At 39.7% G+C, this 24,969-nt stretch overlaps 1 protein-coding gene across 25 annotated transcripts in view; it reads left to right on the forward strand.

Annotated features, from left to right (window-relative positions):
• RIMS1 (regulating synaptic membrane exocytosis 1) overlaps nt 1-24,969 on the forward strand; it is a 319,206-nt gene that overhangs the window by 57,160 nt on the left and 237,077 nt on the right. For 20 of the 25 annotated variants that reach the window (XM_048299528.1, XM_048299532.1, XM_048299536.1 and 17 more), the window contains exon 2: nt 16,440-16,544. The exons of the other annotated variants lie outside the window; for them this stretch is intronic. In XM_048299528.1, coding sequence (XP_048155485.1) covers nt 16,440-16,544 — 105 coding nt within the window. The remainder of the gene's footprint in view (nt 1-16,439; nt 16,545-24,969) is intronic. 25 annotated transcript variants of the gene reach the window in all.

Below are 24,969 nucleotides of genomic sequence, written 5' to 3' on the forward strand. Positions count from 1 at the left end.
CTGGCACAGGTTGCCCAGAGAAGTTGTGGATGCCCCATCCCAGGAGGTATTCAAAGCCAGGTTGGATGGGGCCTTGAACAACCTGGTCTTAATGGTAGGTGTCTCTGTCCATGGGAGGGGGTTGGAACTAGTGGTCTTTAATGTCCCTTTGAAACCAAACCATTCTGATTATATGATATCTGCCATGCTGTTTACATGAATTATGGACCTAAATGTTCTGTCTGAAAACATGCATGAAAGCAAGTTATTCTCTGCTTCCTTCCTCCCCCAGCATCATACCTGTCCATGATTATATGTTGTCAGAATTTTATGTCTGGCCCTAGTTAATGCTCTTTCATTTCATGGTGGTCCTATTTCTTGTCTCAGACCTTCAATACTGATTCTGTACTTGGATGTCCATGCTGATTTGCCAAAACCAAAGAAATGAGTATCCATAAACAAAAGGGAACTGGACAGAATGATTGCACTCGTTCCTTGTTTTTCAACATATTGCAGTCTTATTTGGGTTTTAATTTGAAATATAACTGTAAAATTAAAAGGAAGCCTCGCAATGTTCATAAAATCTCTCAGAAAAGGAGTCTTTTTAGCTAGCTTAAAGAAACCCATGACACATGAAATGTGTTACCTGTGGGCCCCAGTTTCTCTGTGGCTGCCACTGCTGTGAAGAAACTCTTTCTGATGCAGCGTGTGGCCAAAAATCACTTCAGGCTCCCATGTTCCAGGAGGGTCCCAGTAGTTAAAAAGGTACTTAATTTTCTGATTGTGCTGAAGTTTTCAGTTTAGGAGAATGCTGAAAAACAACTCACAAGTTCATCTGAATGCTCTGCATAGCTGGATTAATTTCCAGGCTGTTTTGTGGGTTTTGAAGGAAACTATATCTGAAGGAGGTTTTTGCAGTCCACCTGCTTGATGGGTTGGGATTGCCCAGGGAAGCAGTGCAACAGCAGGAGAGTCTCGGTGGAAGAACCCGTCCATATCAGCCTCTGGAACAGCAGGCTCACTGAGGGTGGAGCAGTTGGAGGTGCTGACTGTGTCTGCTGGACATGTGTGCTAGAGGGGAATTTGTGGCCAAGTTTTGGAGCTGAAGGAGGAGAGGAGCAGACTATATGTATTGTATCAGAGAAGATGGAAAAAGGATTGAGAGTGTCTTCACAGAGACCTTGCAGAGAACCTGAATGTCCTGACTGTGCAAAACAGGGCAGCCAGAGTCTGTGAGCAGTTGTGATGTAAGTGGAGGAACGCTGTGTTGAGGAACACTGGAGGCTTATGACTTCTGTCAAAAGTTGTCCTTAAAAGGTTGCTGTCTTATCCTGAAAAGGGAGGTCAGGCAAATTCTCTGTTGAGTGGATAAATGCAAATGTGCCCATCTCCAAAAAATCCCAGAATTTTCACTTGAAGAACTACAAGCCAGTCAGCCTTACTTCAGCCCCTGTGAAAGTCATAGAGTGAGTCCTTTTGGAATATGTTTCTGGGCAAATTGGTGATTGAAACAGTCAGAATGGATTTCTTAAGGTAAATCATTCCTGACCAACTAAGTTGCCTTGCCATGACGAAACGACAATCTTTGTGGATGAGAAAGTACTGTGTCATTGGCCTTGGATTTAACAGAAAGTTCTGTACAGTTTCCCACAATATTCTCATGTGCAAATTGTGGCCTTACTGTCTGGATGGACTAGCAACAAATAGAAACCTGTCTGGATATTTAGGCTCAGAGTGTAGCAGTTAATGGTTTATGCTCTGCCTGGATACCAGTGGAGTGCCACAGGGGTTTCTACCATTTAATATCTTTTTCACTGACCTGAAAAAAGACAACAGAATGCATTTTGGTTTAAGTTTGCAGATGATGCCATACCGGGAGGGCCAGTAGATAGGACTGGATTTTCATCTATAGGGACCCTGATAAACAAAAGTGGGTTGACAGGAATCCTGGGAAATTCAGTGGGGCAAATGCAAACTCCTTCATCTGGGAAACAATGTACCAATGTGGGGCTGCAAACTGACTGACTGGTGGCAGTTCAGCAGAATACTTTGGCAACCTAGCAGATGGCAAGCTGAATATAAGCCAGCAGTGTACCTTGGTAGCAAAGAAGGCCAACAGCATCCAGCAGCTGGGAAATCAAGAGGATGTATTATCCTGTAGTCAGTACTCACTAAGCATTATCTACAATATTGCATCTTTTAGACCTTTTCCATCTTCCCTGATACGATACATGTAGTTTTGGACCCCACAATACAGGAAAGGTGCTGATGAGCTGCTGTGAGTTCAGCAGAGGACACCAAAATGGTCAGGGATTGATCGGGAGCACTTACCCTCAGAGAGGCTGAGGGACCTGGTCTTGCTTAGCCTGGAGAAGAGATGGCTTTAGGGGGAACCTGTTAGTGCCCTTCCAGTACGTACAAGGGGTTTATTCAGAAGATGGACCCAGGCTTTTCCAAGCACTGTGTTGGTTGGAGGATGAGAGTTATTTGGCATAGACTGAAATAAGAGACTCAGAGTGAATATAAAGAAAAGCTTTCTCATCATAAGGGTAGTCAAGCAGTGAGCAGCTGCCCAGAGATTGTGTAGTCTCCATCCTTTGAGGTTTCAAGACTGACTGAGCAACCTGATGTGACATCAGAGCTGACCCAGCTGTGAGCACTTGGTTGGACTAGATCATCTCCAGAGATCTCTTCCAACCTCAAATGTCCGGTGATCCTGTGTGTGTAGGAGTATGTAAGTACAGATTATGTACAGAATGAGTTTTGTGGAGACCATATATGGAACATGTCTTTACAGAGGCCGCAAAAGTGGTTCACTTCTGACAAGTAATGTATACTTTTTTTAAGAAGGAATATTCAGATTTCCACGAAGAAGAAAAAAAAAAAAAAAGCCACTGTAACTGCTTTTCTCTGCCTCCCCAGTTCTTTGCAGATCTTATTTTAGCCCAGAACTGGCAAGGTCTGAAATGTTGTCACCATATTCATGCACACATCCCTTGCTTAGATTCATGTTGAATGCATCTCTGTGAAAGATTTAATAAATGACTTCCATTTACATCATTTATGTAGTGAATAGAGCATGAAAGGCGGAAAAAACAGCTTTCAAAATATCAGTGTAGCTGTTCTATTTGGAGACAACCCTTCAAATACCTGAATTATTGCATGTCTATTAAAGTGAAGACAGTAAGGGTGATACATGTATTCTAGGTAAACACCATGCTGGTGTTTGACAGTTTGCAAATAATTTACACAATAAATGTCCCCTACTGTAGTCTAAATGCATCTCTCAGATATTTCCAACTGGGCAGCATAGATGTAATCAAGAATAATTGAAGAGCTGATTTTGTGCTGTGTTAACACAACTGTCTTCCTGAATATGTTAGGATGCCTAACATGTTGGCTTTCTCCATGATCATATTGTTTGAATTGGATGTGAAAGAATGGTTAGTACTGTTTAGTAATAATCTGTCATAAGAATCTTAAATAGCTTAGAAAAAAATTCATAATTATGTCCCTAAGACTGATGGTATTTAGATCTTGCAGTGATAAAGGTTTTTTGGTCTTGCCTCAGAATTACTTTCAGAAAAAGAAGTATGCTCTCAACCTAATCATGTCAGCATCAGAACACCTGCAAAAATAGATCAAAAGAAAAAGTGGAATTACTGAGATTTGCTTGCTATGAATAGCACTAGTGTGAATGTGTTAAGCAATCATGTTCTCTGTACTGAAAATGCAACATACCCAGGGGAACCAATACAAAAGAAAACAAATTTGGGACGTATTGACTATTTTAGATAGCAGTTTTGACATTTTTCCAATCCTTTTGTTTGCTCCTTTCTGTGGGGTAGTGAGTGGGGATCATCAGATGTGCCTCAAGCTGGAGGATGACCATGAGAACTGGAAATTGAGTAATTGTTGGGTTTTGTTGTGACAGAAGCAAAAATCGTACTTGATTACTGAAGTCTTAATGACTGATCATCTCCCTTGGGTGCCTGGCCTAGAAACCAGCCAGTGCAAAGTGATCAGCTCTCAAAGCCTGTGCGCAGCAAACATCAAGGAGGGAACATGCTTTGTTTACAGATGGACGTCAGTGTGGTGGGATGGGAAAGGCACCAAGCTTCTATCAGGGTTAGAGAACTTCAAAGGCTGTGTCTATAACTGGTACCTTCCACTTTTCTGATAGCAGTTTTGTGCTAGTTTGTGATAGTGTAATGATGTAAGTAAGCATGGCCAAAAAAAAGAGGTGATTATCACAAGACTGCCTAAAACTGCTAGAGATTGAAAACCAACTAATTGGGTAAGAATGTGCTTATCGTCAGGCCTCCTTAACTGCTATTCCTTTGTAGCCATTTGATCTTCCTTAAGAAGGGAAACTATTAGTCTGTTCCTTCAGCTCCGTATTTTTGTTTTGCAAAAACGCAAAAATGCTTTAAAAAACACCAGAAAACCCAAACCACAGCAAAATAATTGCTGCTAAGGGTTTGTTTTAATAGTGTTCCTCAGAACACAAAGGAAATGTTAGCTCTGTCCTTCCTTTCATACCAGTTCACGTGTCCTGTGTGTATCAGTATTTGCTGGGAATTGGAGAAGAGGAAACAATGTCCTTTAGAGCACAGAACCTAAGGAGGAGTTCAGTAAAACCTTTTGAAAGATTTTGTGATGATTTAATGAGTCTCAGCTGAAGTTAAGCCCTTGACATGAAGATAAAGGTGTTGAAATACTTCTGTCACTACATACATTACTACTTACATTATTTTCTTCATGCTCAGGTGAGCAGAGCATAAGCAGGAGCTTCATTTAGCCCAGTGGAATTAGAGGAAGTGTATGGAGGATGGGATTTGCAACCCTTGTACTGTTGTTTGGTTATCAACACATTTACATTAAAAATACTTATTAGTGCATTAAGTTACTTTAATTTGCTGCTATTTTAAAGATACTGACAAGATCTCTCTAGGTCCCAAGTCCCTCCCATCCTCCCCCAGCCTTTGCCTGTGATTCATGATCATTATTTAGCAATAATTATGCTGAAACTCCGTGTATAAGTTTCCAGTGTGTTAAATTACATCTTCAAATCTATTCTTGGTAATTGCTAGACATCAGGACATTGAACACTGCATCTTCTGACAAGTCTTTCTGTGTTTCTGTTCTAGATCCTTTATATTTGTCCTGATTGAATAATGCCCAGTGAAGGCACTGCTGTACCTGTGCCGCTTTCATATTTCTGAGTGTGCTAATTACAACCTGCTCACGTTCATTTGTCTTCGCATGTCCCAAATATGTCCCGTTTTCCCTTCTAGATAATGGAAGGTACAAAGCTCTGTTATTTGCTGTTATAGCTAAACTAAGTCAAATCAAGCAGAAGACAGGCCAAGGGAAGTTCAGAGAAAGCAGTCCTGACAAGTGTTAGTCCCAAAGCCTTGAAAACTCAGTGCAAACCCATGGCTTATTCCTGGCAGTGGCAATACTGGGCTGCAGGGTTGCAAGAACTGAAAGGGCAACTTAAGCAGTAGGCAAGACAGCATAGCTTGCATTCTCTTCTCTCTCTTCTCTCTTCTCTCTTCTCTCTTCCCTCTTCTCCCTTCCCTTCCCTTCCCTTCCCTTCCCTTCCCTTCCCTTCCCTTCCCTTCCCTTCCCTTCCCTTCCCTTCCCTTCCCTTCCCTTCCCTTCCCTTCCCTTCCCTTCCCTTCCCTTCCCTTCCCTTCCCTTCCCTTCCCTTCCCTTCCCTTCCCTTCCCTTCCCTTCCCTTCCCTTCCCTTCCCTTCCCTTCCCTTCCCTTCCCTTCCCTTTTTTTCAATTTTCAGCTATTGCAGAGCCTTTTCAGAGCATGCAGTGAGCGACTTCTTGATTTATGCTTGGCCCTAGTAACTAATCTGTAATTAAAATGTTTCTTCTGTGTGGGTTTTTACCCTCTGCTTACAGTCACAAATTTAGATTGATCAGGCTATGATAGTAGCTGTGACAGTTAACGTTTCTTATAGGACATTCTCATTGTAACAAACCAGCAAAATAGTACTGATTTTTTTCATGTATCCATTAAATTAAGAAATTGGTTGTATAGAAGTAACTGCTTTCTGGATAGAAGGTATCTTTTACGTTGAAACCTTACCAAACAGTATTTCAAAACAACTGAAAGATTTTTGTGTTTTGGCTGCAAATAAATCTGTTTGCTGGAAGTAGGTGAGGGCTCTTTAATTCCAATTTTCCTGTTTGTTGCTGAAGCAGTGAAGCATTCAGAAAAAGACAATTTCACTTTGATTAAATGCCTAAAAAGTTATCTGCTTGATAAAAAAAAAAGAAAGAAAGAAAAAGGATGTTGCATAAGCTTTTAATATTTAATTTCTATACTCTAAGTATCCGGAAGAACATTTAGTTCCTGTTTTGAAAGATGAATGCTGTATATTGGAAAGTGTACTGAAGGCTCATTTGCAGTCACAACGCTTGTTTGCTTCTCTAGTATGTACGTGCAGGGAAGAGTAGAAAGGGTTGAGTGGGCAGTTGGCAGTCATTCATTGTCAGTGATTGCTAGTCATTCATAAAAAACTGCAGAGCTGAGAGGTGGAGCCAGCAGCAGCAGCCGCCTTTCAGGCTCTTGCAGAAGACGAGTTTGTGCGATCACAGGCGATTTGAGAAGCTGCTCAAATATGGTATGATGAATGTAATGAGAAGATGTGTGCTAAATGCATCTAATTAAAAGGGGCTGCTTAGAATAAAGGAAAATGTTTTAATTTTTTTCTTAAGCCCACAATGGTTTGTGAACATGGAGATCTAATGGTTCTATGTTCATGTAAAGGCAATAAATCACTTTCAAGGAGTGCCCTCTCATTTATGATACCTCTGGAGTATGTCTTTTGCCCTTAAAATAAGTAGTTTTAGGAAATAAATGGGTCTTGATCCAGAGATAAAAGGGAAATTTTGAGGTGAGTAGGGAATATATTCTTGTACTGCATAAGTCTGAGACAAAAATGACAGCAAAGGTTTAATTTCAAGAAAAGAGTGTGTCAGAAACAGCAAGCCATCCTTTATGTTCTCACTCTAAAAATTGCTGCACCTCTATTTTTCCCCTCATTGCAATGACTGCCAATCTCATAGATGATCTCGACAAGATTTTGTCATTTATCCAAAGTGTGGAAGTTACAGCAGCTTGAAAGACTTCAATTTTTAATTTATAAATCTGATTTATTCAAAACTGTGTGTGAGTAAAAGCTATTGTATCAGCTGTTCTGTCTCTTCTAGTTTGGTCTATGCAGTTCCCAGCTTCTCAGAAAGCTGCAGAGCTGTCACTACAGGCTGATCTACGACTGGCTGGGACATGGTATTTTAGGCTGGGTTTATGTTCAGGTTGGCATTGCACCTAAATTTAAGGAATTCACCTGAAAGTAGAAGGTTCTTGGTTGTTAAGTCGAGGTTTAGGGTCCTAAACTCAAAACACTTATTCCCTTACAGAACCAAAAATCTCCCTTGAGAAATGGAATAATCATGCTTGAATTTACTGTATTTGACCTATTTGCAGATGGACTCCTGGGTCCAATATTGCTCTAAGCATGGTCTGGAAGAATATAATGCTGGACTAGGAGATTTCATTTTAAATGAAGGTCTGGAACCCTGTCTGTGTATAGTTTAGAAGGCACCTCAGACTGAATGTGTTTGTTCCTTATCAGATGGCAGAATTTCAAAGCGACCTCAGTCTCTCTCGAATAAATTGCTAATTAGATTGTACACTGTAGGCTCTTTGAAGCTTTTTCAGAAGCTCTGACTAAAATATATATAAGCCAAACATCACTATGGCAATGTTCCAATGAAAGTGCATGTATGCTTTATCTCCTTTTGAGGAAGCTTCATGTTGTAGTTCAGGCAGCTCAAACTATGGCAGTCACCGTTTTCAGTAGGAGTGAGTGCATATCCCCTGGGGCTCTGGTTTCTCTTTGTTCTCAAGAATTTCTCAGTGCTCTCATTAGTATTAACAAGTGTAATCTATGTACATCAAAGAAAAATACACACTTGAAGAAAGAATGTTCTATGTGACCTGCTGAGAGATTAGTGTATGCAAGATCAGCCTGGAGGTGAGGCTTCTCCAGGTGTGTTACTTTTTCTCATAGAGTGGACTGGCAGAGTCTCATGCACCAATAAATACACCTTCCTGCAGTAGACTGGTTTCCTCTTTTGAGATGGAGAAGTGACCAGTTGCTCAAGTCCAGCAACACACAAGGGGTTTGACACCTTTCTTATCCACAGGTACATGTGCAGTTAATTTACTCTATCAAAGTGAAGTGATTTACAGGTGCCTAGAAAATAACTGTTCATGAGATTACGTGGGTGTTAAATGAGTGTGCTTGGTTCCTTGCATTTTGAAAAATGAAGTGTTGTACAAATACAATTTTATAAACCATCTTTCTTCATTTTTAAGACATTTCACAACAGAGGGAAGAAATCAAATGTGAGCTTGCATTGCACCTTAGTAATACTTCATTTTTCAGAAGTTTCAGGTCTGTTAATTTTAAGGCTATTCAGCTGGGTGATATTTGGAAGTTGGCTTGAAGTCCTTGTCTATTACTGGAGAGCAGCTGATATTAGAGATGAATGGTACATAGCTGTTATGTACAGCTCTAAACATTATATAGGGGAATGTGATGCCCTGAAAACATTCTCAGACCCAGGCAGGCTAGTCCCACTTTAGTAATTGAGCATCCAGCTATTAAAGATACCTTTTTAGATTCCTAATGATCTCTTTTATTGCAACAGTCAGAAAGTAGAAAAGCAGGAGCAGCAGCAGATCCATCACAGTACTTTCTGCTGACCTACTGCTGATGAGTACATGTACTGCAATACGCTGGGTTGCTTTTAATTTCTCTTTGCAGTCAGCTCTGCAGGTTTTCATGTTCCGAAGTAGGTAACATTTTACAATGTTGGGGATTTTTTAAGAGATTCATCCTTTTAAATAAAAGAGATAAAAGCCAGTCTGTCAGTGAAATGCATCTCACAGCTGTAGTCAGATTGGCAGTTTCTATTTTTAACTTGGCAACTTCCCCATGTAACAGGCTACAGCTTTCTGTGACATTTCAGATATAACTAATATCCTCTCAATCTTTGGGAGGCTCATCTTATTTTACATCCCCCAAACAACAGCAGTGGATGCTTCTGGAGAATGAAGGGAAAGGGCTACACAAAGCTGAGCAGCTCATGTGCTCTCCCTATGTAGCCTCATCTACCATCTTTTATTAGTATTAGAGCCAAAACATAGGACTGAATGGACTGTTTTCCCAACCCAGTAAAGTATTTTTTGTGCTCCTGTGTTGTTTCTTGGAGTTCAGTGTTAACAACTAAATACAGAAATAGATTTATTTGATAAGAAAAATCATAGACCTATATTTGATTCTTTGTCCTGGAACATTAGAAAAAAACCAAAAACCAAACAAACGCCTCTGTGACAGAAGGGCCATGGCTGCTGCAAGGCTGAGAAACTTACCTGCAGAAACATTTCTCTGTGTTTTGTCTTTGTTGGCAGTACGCATTCTAACCAATATCTTTTCCCAGTGCAGATTTACACAGATTGCTTCTGCCTGCTCCTGTGGTTTTCTGCTTGCTTCTGTGTGAAAATGGGAAAATGTGAAAGAGCTGGTAGTACTGGCTAACTGACTAGTACTCAGCTGCCATCCAGACAGCTAAAATAGGATGCATCAGACTATGTATAAACATCTGCAACATCACTGACTTCTTCTAGGGTGGTTGGTTATAAAAAAAACCTGGTTTATTGAAAGGAATAGGAAACTCTGCATCTAGACTCCCTATGGCTCAGTCTAAAGTAAATATGGACAACAAGTGAGATATTCCTACATGTGCCTTTTTCTCCTGTCTATGCAAGAACCACAGGGTGACTGGCTCTAATGTGGTTAAGTAAAGTCACAGGAGTCAAGTCTCTCTATGTATGAAAAAACCCTTCCGAGATAGAGTAGTGGAGTTTATTTCCTAAGCCAAGTAAGTTTTCTTTTACATCTTTCTAGGTAGCTGTGTGTTCTGTCATTTCTTGTAGCCTAGATGCAAGGACAAAAATCTGGACCGTGTTTAAGAACTTAAAAATTCAGATAAACTCTTTACTATAATCTCTCACATCACTGATGAGACTTTATCAACCCACTCAAAAATCTCCCTTTAAGCATGACTACTTTCAAAAATCATTCCCAAAGTACCTGTTTCTATGTGAAGACAGTACATGTTTATGCACGCTTCCCCTTGCAGTTCTGTCTTGTATGGCTGTAATGGAGACTTCCAGGAAAAGTGTATTTGGAGAACCATAAGGAAACCCTCCACAGTGAAGGTTATTTTCTTAGCTTATTCTGTTGGAACTGCCATGTAATCTGGTTCCAAATCCTTTACTCCTGGAAAGCTGACCCTTTCATCTTGTGTTACAGTAGCGTAGATAGGGTTTAAGACATCTAATATCTCCTTGTGTGATTTTATGAAGAAGGCTTTTGGAGCCTATTGCAGTTAATTAACTAGCAGCTTGTTTTTGATTTGGAGAGTCTTCATCTGATTGATTCTGGAAGTTACTGCAGAATTGTCTCTAGTAGGAGATGGGGAGGAATTTCTGACAGAGGGGCAATGGAGCGCCTGAATGTACTGGCTAAGAGCAGCACCGTGTGTGCCATGGCAGTGTTCCCTAGCCTGCTTCCAGCACCCAGCCCTCTCTGACAATTGAGTGGATGGAAAAGGCAGGTATTGCCCTCCTTGAGATCCAGAAATTGGAGCCTGACCTTGCATGCACCCTGTAAGCACCTTTTCCGTTTTGTTTGTATGAACTAGTGGCAGACAGGCCAAATCCTTTTGAAGTTCCTTCTGTTTATATTTACTATTTAATATAATCTGACAAGCATAGAGCTTAGTCTCTCAGTAGTGTGTGGGTTTTGGGAAACCTATATCTGCTTTTCTGCAAATGTATGGAGCTGGAAAGTGATAGCCAGGCTTTTTTCATAGTGTGAGTGACATAAACGTAAGCCACAGTCCTGTTGGATGATGGAGGGGAAGATGATAATACTGTCTGATCCGAGAGAACTTTGATAAACATCAAGCACAAAAATGTCTGTTCTGTTCATATATTCTAAGTTAATGTTGAAGACTGGCCTCGTTGTAGGAAGCATTTCTTTTCTACAGAGTAGCAAAGTTCTGTAGTTCTGTAGTTCTTTGCTACAGAGAAAAAAATGAATGACCAGAAAACAAAAGCTGATTTAGATGCGGGAAAAAGTGTATTTGCTGCACTGTAACAAATAATTTTGAATGCCCAGGGGCACACATGAGAAAATGGAAAGAAGATGCAAAGGATGGGAAGTAGGAAGAATGAAGGCAGATACTGTGTGAATGGAAGTGTGTGTGGTTTTTAACTTCTTGAACCATAGGGTACCATAGGGTTTTTGCTTAGAAAGTGTAAATCTACCGATCTGTGAAAAATGTGCAAAAACCATGTTCAATTCCATATCATGATTAGAAATGGCTACTTTTTAATTCTAAACTGGGTGGAAGGGGAAAGGTGTAATCAGTATAAAAGCACTTTTAATATAATTTTTCTAACAAATTTATAGCTCAAATATTTCCAAGTTTTGAAGAAAATCATGCTTGCTTTAGATTCCTAGCTGTATAAATCTTGTATAAATATGAAGACACATGCTTCTGAAAATCCTGTTTTGTAATCCTTCTATCTGCTGGGAGTAAAGGTAATTTGCATGAATTTACCATCTAGAAAGCAAAATTGAGTCAGTGAGTTCCCCAAACAACAGGTTCACCTGTAGGTGAAAGCTCTGTGCATCTGTGGATTAAATATTTTTTTTGATAAATCATTTGTTGTCATTATACTACGATTCAGGGTCTCAGGCCAGATGTACTAGGGGTTAGACTAAGGCTTAGACTCTTCCAGACCTGAAGAATTTTAAATGTAAACCCTGGGTTAAAATCCTGCGTTACCACGAGCTTCCTGTAGCAACAGTGTGCTTCGTTGGCACAACTCCCTTTCATGCAAAAGGGTTTAAAAGAAAAATCCACTTTTTCGCCCCTAGTTGTAGTCTTTCTGATAAAGAAAAACCATCCCTTTCATCCTTTTTTTCCCAATTGGTTGCTTAGGTGTAATATTAAAAAGCTTCATCCAGGTTGGGGTTCGGAGGGGGAAGGAAGGAATTGGCAGTTTTCTGTGGTATGTTTGTGGGGCTGCTGCCCTTCTTGACTGGGCTGGCTGGACTGTGAGATACCTGGGAATCCCAGACAAATAACTGCTATGTGTTAGCAATGAGCCAGATGTCTGCTAAGAATGTAGGGATGTTTCATGCTTGCTGTGGAGTCAGAGGAGACTGTGCAGCAGAGAGCACAGGCGAGCACCGTGCCGTGAATCATCTGCTGCGCCTTCCTGCACCTGCTCTGGCCACCTGGGCACTCAGTAGTCACCCTTCACACGTTGTTTGAGGAACACATCCGTGGGTATGCGTGGGATTTTGTAGACAGAAAAGTGAAGCCATTGCTCCTCCCCAGGGAGATGAGAAGGGGAAAACCTCTGCTGTAGTTACAGCTAAGTTTGCCCAAATAAAGTCCAGCTGTCATCACTGAGACCAGAAACATGGAAGTAATAAAACACATCACTTGCTGAATTTATAATCTGTGATGCTGCTTCAGTGCACTGAAAAACTGAAGCTGCTGCGTAAAAATCCAGTGTAGCTTTGATCCTATCCCTGGGACAAAAAAATTACTTATATTTGTATAAAATATAATTCATATCATACATATAAAGTAAAAAATAACGATAAAGAGTGGTTAATGTTTCTTTGCTCCCTGTGATTTTCAGTTTAATGACTTAGATAAAAGTAAAGTGATTGCAGTACCCTCTTCTTCTTGACATGTCTTCAATTTTTTGAGAAATCAGTTGCCAATTCATAAAACTAATCCTCTTAGAAGATGGCCTATATTCTAGAGCCTTTTATTTCTAGTGGCTTGTAACAAAATGAACCTGAGTATACTGAGATGTAAAATGCAAAGCCAGAATAAATGTAGAGCAGTTGAGACTACCCTAGAGTTCAGATAAAATACGGTACCAAGCAATCTAAGACATTCTTCCTGAACAGCCAGTTACTGACTCAGAATTCAGTAGCTTGTTAGCCCATTTCTAAAACAAGCTTTTTGTTCCAGGCTCTTTCATGGGACAATAAGAGCATCTGCCATACAGACAGATTTCTGAATGCATCTCATCTAAATGCACCAAAATATGGTATTGTGAACAATGGTGGTTTTCTCTTGCTCTTAAATTATTAAGTTTATCCATGAAGTCTGTGCCCAAATCACTTCTTGTCCTGTGCCATTTATCGCTGTGTTGCTGTCTGTATGGGGAAGGAGGTGGTGAGAGAGATCTGTTTCATAATTCTTTTACAAAATAAACTTCAACATTTTTTCTCCTGATTGAGGGTAAATCTTTGGAGTATGTAAGATCTTGTGAAAAAACACTCTTCACTTTGTCCTGCATGCCATTTTGGTCCAGTTTTTCATTCTAGGTTTGAGGGTATCCCCGTTTCTATACCTTGTTCCTTTCCTGTTTTCTTTGACTTTGTATTTTTTCCATTTATTATTTACTGATATCATTTATTCAGTACAAAGGATAATTTATTTAACACTATGAAAAGAAGAACATTAAGTTACTAGTACAAACAGCAACAAAAGAAGGAAGAATAAAGTCTCAAAAAGGACAAATAATACTGAACTAATGCTGCACAGTTAAGGTTGGTGGGAATTGGGCTTCTACATCATTCTTATTGGAATATCAGCTGCTCTTTTTTTCATAGTCTGACAGCCATCACTCATGCTTCAATTACGTTCTTTTTGCTCATGGCTGTAGTGCTCAAGATCTGTCTCAAAGGCCTCTTCAACTAAAGCAGTCTAAACCCCAGCCTTGTGCATTGCATCAGCTGGTGACAAATGAGCAGGTGCCCTGTGAGGTCATCCAGGCGCAGGAAGGGAAGGCACTTCAGCAACACATGTGGGGCTCTTCTGTTCTTCAGGAGCTGGAGTTGATCAGACAGCTCTGAGGTGGAGGAGAACAAGGCGCTGCAAGGGCTGTTGCTCCACCAGAGCAAAACAGACGTGGATGGAAAAGATCATATTCTGCCAAAATGACTGTGAAAATGTCCTCAACTGCTCCTAGTTCTTTCTAGTTTTCTTCTGTGTTAATACTGGCTGGTATGTTTTTCTTTTTCAATCAAGCTAGGGTAGAGGGAGTAGTTTGGGTTTCTCTTCTTGCCCATTGTAACATTTCTCTGGAGCAGAGACTAGGTCATATTTTGGTGTGGGCCAAAGTCCAAGTAGAACTTAATCTGGCTGTGCCATAAAAAGCAATAAAAATGTTTCTTTAAAAAAATCAGCAACAAAAGGAGGTCCAAGGAGAATCTCTAGCCTTCATTGGATGCAGGAGGAGATATAGTGACAAAGGATGAGGAGAAAGCTGAGGTACTTATTGCCTCACATCTTAATAGCAAGACCAGTTGTTCTCTGGGCATCCAGACCCCTGAGCTGGAAGAACAGGGATGGGGACCACAGTGATACCTCTGTAATCCAGGAGAAATTATCAGTGACCTGCTACACCATTTAGTCTATGGGCCCTGGTGGCATGCACCTGAGGGTACTGAGGGAGCTGGCAAAAGTGCTCACTGGGGCACTTTGCATCATTTACCAGCAGTCCTGGATAAACAGGGAGATCACAGCTGGTTGGATGATGGCAAATGTGACATCTATCTACATGAAGGGTTGGAAGGAGGATCTGAGTAGCTACAGCCCTGTCAGTCTGACTTTGGTGCCAGAGAAGGTCATGGAACAGATCATCCTGAGTGCCATTGCGCAGTACATGCAGGACAACCAGGGGATCAGGCCCAGCCAGCCTGGGTTTAGGAACGGCAGGTCCTTCTGTGACAAAGAGACATGCTTAGTGGATGAGGGAAGGAACGTGGATGTGTCTACCTGTACCTTAGTAAAGCCTTTAATTCTGGCCCCACAGGATACTCCTGGAGAAGCTGGCAGCCCATGGCTTGGTGGTGCACTTTTCACTGGCTAAATACTGGCTGGATGGCTGGGCCCAGAGAGTGGTGGTGAATGCGAGTCACAGCCAGTTGTTGGCCGGTCACTACTGGGCTCCCCAGGACTCAACATTGGGGCCAGTCCTGTTTAATATATTTATCAATGGATGAGGGAATCAAGTGCACCTTCACTGGGTTTGTGGGCAACAGCAGCTTAGATGGGAGTATTAATCTGGTGGAGGGTAGTAGAAAGGCTCTGCAGAGGGCTCTGGACAGGCTGGATCAATGGGCCTGAGGCCAACATTATGAGGTTCAACAAGACCAAGTGCTGGGTCCTGCCCTTGGGTCACAACAACCCCATGCAGTGCTACAGGCTGGGGCTGCAGAGCGCTCAGTGGAAAAGGACCTGGAAGTGCTGGTTGACAGCAGCTGAATATGAGGTGTGCACAAGCGGCCAAGAAGGCCAATGGCATCCTGGCCTGTATCAGCAATAGTGTGGCCAGCAGGACCAGGGAAGTGATTCTTCCCCTGTGCTTAACACTGGTGAGGCTGCACCTTGAGGCATTGAAGGGCTGGAATGAATCCAGAGAAGGGCGGTGGAGCTGGTGAAGGGTCTGGAGCAAAAGTTCTGTGAAGAGCAGCTGAGGGAGCTGGGGTTGTTTAGCCTGGAGAGGAGGAGGCTCAGGGGAGACCTTATCACTCTCAGTGATCTTAAGGATCTTTTCCAACCTAAACCATTCAGTGATTCTGTGATGTTGTTGATTTACAGCATACAAAAAAGCCTGAAGAAAGACCCTATTGCAAACCTACCATGTTTTTGTAGAGCCTCTGTAATTGTGAGGAGACAGGAGAGTGGAAAGCTGCTTACAAGCTTTCTGGAAAGTTTCATCTGGTGTTGAGGAGGAAGGACCGGAATTCTGAGGAGGCCCTTCTGTATTTCCCTACAGGGATTTACTGGTTTGCATCCTTGATCTGGTGTATGACATCTACAGTGTGATGTAGGGCAGCTGACAAATCACAGATACTGTCTGTATTACTAGCTTTGTAAAGAAAGGGACACACCATGCAGTGTTGTTTCTTCAGGACACCCTTAGAAATTAAAGGCAGGCTTCTCATTTGCATCCTTCATACGCTGGAAAGCTCCCTCTTCAAGGAGACTTGTGAAGCTCTGTGAGCATTGTTTACCATGGAAATGCTTCTGTACCTCCTATATTCTGAAAACAGTTTATTTCCTGGTGTAATTGTTTTGGTCATATAAGTCTGTGGAAAGATAGTTTATCTTGATTATTTGCCACAAAAGTATGCCATGCCACATGCTTCTAGTTTGCCATGCTGAAAGAAAATCAAATAGGAACAATTGTAACATTATGCTCTGGTCTAAAAGAAGAGTTACTTGCTCAAAAGCAATTTACTTTTCTCTTGTTTTTTCAGCTTGGATACCTGTGGAATTAGTGACCCTTCTAGACATGATTTCAAAACCGCTTCAGGGGAGAAAACTGCTTTCAGTTGGTCAGACGGTTCTGTCGTAAAACAATGGTGATATGTTAATATGTATTGTTACTGCAGTTTAAATTATTTTGCTTTTTAATACTTCAAAGCTTTTCTGTAGGTGATGGTGATGATAGCTTGCTTTTCAAATGTGTGCAAGTTGTCTATCTTCATGAAGCAGATCTTGGGGAACAGCAACACTAAATAAGGGCACAGAAAATCCCCATCCATCAGTTAGAGTAGCTAGGGAGGCATGAATGAGAGAAAATATTTCACATGGAATATTCATGCTATTCTGAATATTTTTAAGTCTTTGTATGCTAGCACCCAAAACCACATTTCAAGTAGTATTTAAAGATTAGGAATCTGCTGATTTAGAAGATCAATGAAATTAAAAGATAAGCTGCGATGAAGTGACAGGCTTGAAACAGTCTAACAACACTTGTTCACACAAAGGAAAAACAAAATGAAAAATTTTACCAAAAACTAGTTAGCACCAGAATTTTGGGAAATGTTATTTATTACTTTTTTTTCAAATGAAGTTTTGTGGGTTTTGAGCTGTGATTTGTAGATAACTTTAAATCTTTTGATTTCAGTAGCAACCATGCTTTTGCTTCACGCATATGTTCAGATGGAACACATTTGAATTCTGAACTGGAAAGCACTTAAAATGAAGTACAGCTTGAGTCCAGAACTGGACTTGCTGCTGATCACGTCTGTAACTGTGAAGGTTTTAGGTTTGATGGATGAGAGATAGACTTCAGATACCATAGGGATCTGCATAAAGTAAGGACCTAAACAGAAAAGCAGACCATTTCTTTGGAGTTACCTGAAATGAAGCTGTGATGGGATATGCTGTGTTGTTCTTCTGTAATTTTCTTTCTGTGTGTTCACAAGGTATTACAGTCGTAAATATTACCGTATCCCGCAGCCATAGAGAGGAGGAGAGAAGATCCACCAGGCAGGAATTTTGCAGCAAGACTGATTTATTTAATTATTTTACAAACTCTTTTATAGACTTTTTCGTCATAGCCTAATTGGACAAAGGATCAGCCACCCCTTGGGGGTGATTGGCTAAAATCCTAAAACATCCATTGTCAAAATATTTTTCTGCTGTACCATAAACATAGTTCTACAAGGTCGCAGGTGTTCATGGTTTAGAGAACTTCTGCTAATCTCTTCATGAGAGAAAAGTATCCCACAGCTTAGAAAACAGCAGGGAAATTCCTTGCTAACAGCATTTTTGTATCCACAACAAGGCACTTATCATCATTGCATTTTGCTTAGATTTAAAAATAGAAATAGTGATAGCAGTTTGGAGAGGGAGCGTGTTTTTCTATCACTTTGGGAGAAACAGGCTGCTTAGTTCATAGGTTACAGGTTATATACAATAGATAAGAGAAAAAAAATGGTATGCTGTGTTAGGCAACTTAAATCTTTCCTTAAGGCTTAATTTGATAGCATTTTGGATTTTTAGCCAAGCAAATCTGTTTGTGAATATCCTCTGATATTCAGGGATTTTTTTGTTTGTTTGTCTTTGATCAAAGAAGACAGAAATGCCCACAAGCCAAAGTGTTTCAGAAGTCAGGTAGAAAAAATTACTGAGTTTGGCTATGATGCCTTAGACCACATTTTGGTTTTACATTTTTGTACCTGGAGTCCTTGATGTTTGGGTAGATGTATCTGACAGGACTTACCATGACCAGGAGTACATGTGCATAGTGTACCAGCTCCCCTTAAAAAGTTTGGAAAAAGTCAGATGGTAACGAAGTTCGAGCTCAGAAGAAGGCTTTGTACTCCCAGTACATGTATGTTGGTCAGGAAGCCTGTTCGAGAAGATTCCTTTGTGACTCTTTCCTGTAGGAGGAGGTGTTCCCTTCAGCGGATGAATAGAGACAGCTTGTCTTAATGGAGTGATTCGTAGTACAGAAAAAATCTCTCCAGTGTGACTTTACTCCTTCTCAGCAGAGGAATGATGACCTCTCCTTCTGAATTTCCAGGGCAGAAAAGGAGATTAGAAGGTGTTCTGTGTGTTTGATACTGTCTGCATCTGATAATGTTTCCTAGGACCACAATATTTTCTTTGTATTATCTGAGAAAACCAGGAGATCTGTCTAGGTAGTAGAAAAGGAGAGAATGCTTCAGTAATTGCTCTGCTGCTTAGTGTCTAAGGGATTTTCTTAGGTTGCCTTTATCACCACCTTTCTGCCATGTCTTGGTGTAATTTGATATTTTTAAATTTTTTTTTTTGCTTGAACCTTGCAATTTCAGAGACATAATTCAGTGAATTTGACATGTTGTGATAGAAGCCAGGAGAAATGCTTTTTAAAAATAAAAAATCCAGTTAATTTTTCTTAGACTACAAGTACAAAAAATGAACTAGTCATGTGATTGTCTATTGTTTTCAGTAGTCAGAGTTAATGCTTTTCTGGTGCCGTGACGCTGCATTTCAACCCAATCAAATCAAATTATGATTTAATAAGTTATTTTCAGATTTAACTATTCCACTGTTTTTTAATGCTAGGAACAGTTACAGGGAGACTTGCAATGTCACTGCAACATATTTTTTATTATATAATTGAAATGTGCTTCATTCTGAACTGTTTCAACATCACTTTTTTGTGGCAGAATTTACACAGCATGTAATTTTATCCTTATACTGCATTATCTATATTCTAGCTACTCACCCAATTAAGAGAAGTAAGAAAGAATACTGAGTCAATTAAATGAGCAAATTGACTGTTCTGAGGGTCTGTTTAACACGCTCTTTTACATCAAAACCAACAACATTTATCTGATGGAGAATTTCTTTGATTCTGACAAAAATGACAGCCTGTTACACATCTATGCTGGAGATGTACAGTGCTTCGTCAAAATACTGTTGCAGTCGACCAACAAAACATTCCAGTCTTCTGTGGACAAAAGAGCTAGGAAATATACAAAAACGTCTTTATAAACCACAATTATCTCTTTGGAGTGCAAGGTAACTATTATTTTTTAGGTTTACAATATTTGAGGAGGAGAACAGTTTGAAAGTGTTAAACCACTTTACCACCACCCTGTGGTAAAAAAATGAGTAAAAAAAAAAATCTATAGAAAATTAGCATTATATATTGCAATAAAAGCATTAGGCAATATTTTATCAGCTTGTGACCAGTATCATAGAAACGACTCATTGATTAACAGTGTTCTGGGTAAATAAGCACACTTCAAAATTTTGTATCTCAGTGTTAAATGCACATGTAACTTTAAAATACGGTTTTAGTTTGGACTCCTGCCTCCATATTATTAGCATTTAAAACAAAAAAATAATTAGTCCCCCCATATTACTAGCATTTAAACCAAAAATCGAATTAGTAATTCTAATTTACTCATGTTAGTGTTAATTGGATTCTGTCACAAATATAAGTGATTTATCATCTATCATGGGTATAAAGCATTGGAAGGACAAATAATTATTTAAACAATTATGTCTATTTTTACTTCATTGGTTTGGTAACTTGGTATGCCTTTTATGAGCATCCTGAGTAAACTGTAGGTGGGTGAGAAATTAATTTCCTAAAATTACGTCTTTTCTCATGGTGGTAATAGAAAGTCAATATTTTACAGAGGCAAAGTTGATCTGCCACAGGTAAGTGTGTATTGTTGTATGGAAGATGCTAAATGTAATTCCAAAGTGGTAGTGTAAATAGTGACTATAAATACATTTATTAATCTAAACTCCAGAAAAGTCAGACAGGAAATATGAACTCAGTAATAGCCTGTCACTTTGAATCACATGATAAAGCAGGATTGAAAATGTATCAGTAAAATAAATCCATAGCTAAATATGCCTGGTAATATATAAATAGTGTTTTGGAAACAAGATCTGAATCTGTGCTTTAAATTATAAGTAAACCCCAACCTTCATCTAGGAAGGGGAAATGTTCTGTAATGAAGTGATCATTTGATAAATTTTTTTAGTTATTAAAAATCAAATTTAGTGCTTTGAAAGTATTTCCAGTTGGTGTGTTCCACATACTTGTACGATACAAGCATAGGACTAATGCTGAAGCAAGAGAGCAGATCTGGAAAAGAAGTAAGATGACGGAGATGTTTGCTATATAAGGCTTGCAAATGCCAGTGATTTTGCTTCCGACATCTTTGCAATATGTCCTTCTGCATTTCCATGTTGTTATTTAGAAATCTCTTAAAATCATTGTACAAGCAAAAAAGCTTTAGCTTTGTTTAGTTCAGCTTGCTTTACTGAATTGCAGTATTCACAGCAACAACCAAACACACCATAAAACATGGCTGGAGAATTAAACCTGCATCATTCCTGCATCCATTTTAGCAAAGGATGATAATTAAGTTGTTCAGAATGGCTGAAAGGCAAGAATCAAAATATTGCTTGACTACCTCTGGAGGGTGAATAATTACATTGCATTACAAATTGTGATTTCAAGTGAGAGATTGCTGCTTTCCCTTCATTATGGAATTTTTTGGTTTGAGTTTGGGAGGCTTAGTTCTGACACATCTCAGATTTTTCTTCTTTGGTAATCCTGTATTGATTCTTGTCTTCCAGCTACAAGGAACCAGGTGAGACTCCTGTCGGCATTTGCTTTTGTTACTGAAAGCTAGTAAAGTGATAGATTAAGTACCAGCAATCCTTTCCTCTCTTTCTTTCTTTAGTGCTGATTCCCATCACAGTCTGCATTTTCAAGCATGTGTGAGTGTGCCATTCACAACTTTGATTTGGGAAGCTGGTATTCTGGAGTTGGGGGAAGTTGCTTTGTCACCCTTTTCCTTACACTGAAGTTATCTCAATAGGAGTTGCTAGAATTAACTCTGCAGCTGCTTTGGGACTTCTGCCCATATGGGAAAGCATGCAGGAATGGTGTCCAAGATGTATGGGGCTGGCTGAAGAGAAGTAGAGCTCAGAGGGGAAAAAATCCCCTCTTAAGGAATTACAGAGTGAGAAATTACACTACCCAATTTTTTTTTTAGAGGAGTAAACCACATGCTTACAATCAAACCAAGCCAAGATCTTAGTCAGCAGATTTTAGTGATACCCTGGAGGTGGGGTTCTGGAGGTACTCTAAGGTGTAAGCAAGAAAGAAGATTTTTCTTCATTTTACTTTGCAATATTCTGATACTGCAAGCTTTCTGTTTTCGTGCTTGCTTCTTCACTAGATGATAAACTCTGCTACACAGAATGGAGTAGTTTCTGTTCCTTTAGAACTTTGCATCACCTTAAGCCGAAGCTACTGCCGATCATACATTGTTAAAAAGTATACCTTTAGAGCTGTTAAATTTCATTAAGATATTTTGTTTGAGACTGTCAGTGTTTGGAATAAATGCTTTGAGAATTTCTGGATTTTGCCTATTATAATTTCAAGAATGTTTTAAAAATATAAGTTTTTAAGTTCAAGGTATGTACTTCACTTCTGCTTATGCACTTCAGAGTGGTGTTCTGTAATAGACATATTTCATAGTACTGCACCATATAAATATTCAGAAAAAGTAAGTATTTAAAATTACATCATTAAAATTTAATCTGAAAGCAATATTCCTTTTAAGTTATTGGCATGGCTTTTTGCAAGAAGTGGAGAGTGTTTCAGCAGCTAAAACCAGCAACCTCCCCTATGCCAATTACATGGTGCACCCTTAGATCATACTGTATGCAACACCAGCTTGGCACTTCGGCTACCAATGGCATACATATTTTAAAACAATTGTCCCGTTCTTCAAAAATTCACACAGCTCGCCTCTACTGTGCTGTACATGTGACCTGATTTCATGTTCTGCTTGCTTTTGTATGCTGTGGTCTTACAGCAAAGTAAGCAGCAACATTGGAGAAGAGAGAAAGAAAATTCCCATTGACAGTGTCTGTGCATAGAGCACTCTCCCATTTCCTGAGATGGTACCAGGCTTTTGGATAACACTGTTCTTCATTCTTTAATTGTCCAGCTATACGGACTGAGTTATTTTTATTCCCGTCAGGGTGGACTGTAACACCCTTATCGGTAGAATGGAGATAATTCTATTTTTTTTTAAAGCATCTTGAAATCTGTCAACTGAAATAAAAGCCATTTGAAATAGTGAGTAGATCCTTCCTTCCTTCCTTCCTTCCTTCCTTCCTTCCTTCCTTCCTTCCTTCCTTCCTTCCTTCCTTCCTTCCTTCCTTCCTTCCGAATTCCTTCCGAATTCCTTCCTTCCTTCCGAATTCCTTCCTTCCGAATTCCTTCCTTCCGAATTCCTTCCGAATTCCTTCCTTCCTTCCTTCCGAATTCCTTCCTTCCTTCCGAATTCCTTCCGAATTCCTTCCTTCCTTCCTTCCTTCCTTCCTTCCTTCCTTCCTTCCTTCCTTCCTTCCTTCCTTCCTTCCTTCCGAATTCCTTCCTTCCGAATTCCTTCCTTCCGAATTCCTTCCTTCCTTCCTTCCTTCCTTCCTTCCTTCCTTCCTTCCTTCCTTCCTTCCTTCCTTCCTTCCTTCCTTCCTTCCTTCCTTCCTTCCGTCCTTCCTTCTCACTATGGTGAATTATCTATTATTATCTTGTAGTATGTGATCTATCTGAATCTTCGTCTTCCCTTTGAGCACCTTGATGAATCTTGAAAGGAATAATTTCAACTCTTTAGAGCTCCTGAAATTTTAATAAGATTACTTGTACTGATAATATACTTCTCTCTCTCGTTAGAGTATATATTTCAGGTAAATTTAATTGCTTCTTTAAGCTACGTGCATCTTGAGAAATTATCTTAAAATAATTTGGATTTATTTTGCACTACCCTAAGCCAAATGATTTTTTTAAGCCTTAAGCATAGTGTGAGGCAACACAAATTACAAGCCATAGTAGCTTTTTTTAGGTGTAGGTAATATTGAACCAAATCTTGGGTTGATTCTGATATCAGAAGATTGTAGTTAGAGCTGGATTTTTTTGGTTGCCTTTTAAAGTTAAAAACATGAAAAAGATGCTGAATGTAAAAACTATTTTCGATGAAGCAATAATGGCAAAATAGAAAAGCAGTAAAATGGAAAGTAAACCACTTTCCCACTGCCCTGCCCATTGAAGTGAAGACTTTCCAGCCTTCTGGTGTGCTATGGGATGTGCTGCTCTGAGCAGTGTTTCTCTCCCTTGTTGGTAACTGCATGGTGTATGGTGTGTGGTTTTTCTGGAGGACAGCTGGCTGTCTCAGCTACCAAAGAATGAAAAAGCTCTCAGAAAAATACAGCACATTAGACTAAATGCCTATTAACTTCATGCCATGTGAAGTTCATGAAGTTTCCATCATTGAAGATAACCAAGAACCTGGTTGGACATGGTCCCAGGCGACCTGCTGTAGTAGACCATGCTTGGAGCAGGGTGGGGTTGGATGAGCGACCTCAAGCAGTCCTTCTGAAGCTCAAGGATGCTATAAAGTGATAAGTGATATAAGTGATTCTATAAAATTAAATTCAGCAGAATTCATCCAAATCAGGGCATGTCTGTATGTGTTAGTTTTCGTAGGTCTCTGTCTTTCTAAATGAGGAATTCTTTATGAAATTGTCAAAATAATTTCCTGGATTTTTATTTTGATTCAGTTTGAGTTCCTATATCATCAGGATAACAATATTTTAAGTGTTATAGTTCTGTGTAGTTATTTTAACATCCTCATTACTGTAATGCTTCAGTACCATGTATACAATGCTTCGTTTCTTGGGAACTTCCATTAATATCTCTTACAGCCCTGTTAAACAAGTATTGTACTTTGAATTCACACAATGCATAATCATTTTACTCAGCCAGATTCACATTCAGCCAGAGGTTCATAAACTGTTTTACTGTTGACTGGATGTCACAGTCAACAGTGTCAGGAGTGACAGACACCACCATTAGCAGTGGTCTTGACAGCAACTAATACTGTTGGAATGGGAAGTGATGTTTTCTGTGTCAGGCTGCTTGCCAGTCTGAAGTCATTAATGGTACTTGTACTCAGAACAGCTACTCTAATGGCCTTTGCTTAGGGTCTGCATTATGGTAAGTCGTATTGCTGTAATTCCAGTCCTCCTACCAGACCTCCTGACTGGCAGAACTTGGAGCACAGTACAAATATAAATGTTGGCTTCAAATGTTAGTTTCTTTTTAAGATAAATGCTTTAATAATGCACACCATTTTTACTTTCATTATTACTCTTGTAGATTTTATTATATGAACCAAGCATATTTTAGGGGGACCTTAACTGCCCTTAGGAGCTTTCATCTTGTTGAAGTTATGGGAAATAAAGCACTTGCCACTTCTGAAACCACATGTATAGATAGATCTCTGTTTCTGCTTCTAATATAACATGACAGGCAATGCAAGGAAAAGTCAGCATCTGAAAACTCATAACTCTGCAAGTGGTTTGGGGTGAGATTCTTCTCATATATATTTTCTTGTCATCTGAACTGTCTTCTAGTCAGTGCTGTTAAAAAGTACTTTTGAGGGCTTGTATACCGAGAAAAGCATGTGTAAT

The sequence above is a fragment of the Corvus hawaiiensis genome, chromosome 3 (genome assembly GCF_020740725.1).
Source record: "Corvus hawaiiensis isolate bCorHaw1 chromosome 3, bCorHaw1.pri.cur, whole genome shotgun sequence".
Taxonomy (NCBI): domain Eukaryota; kingdom Metazoa; phylum Chordata; class Aves; order Passeriformes; family Corvidae; genus Corvus; species Corvus hawaiiensis.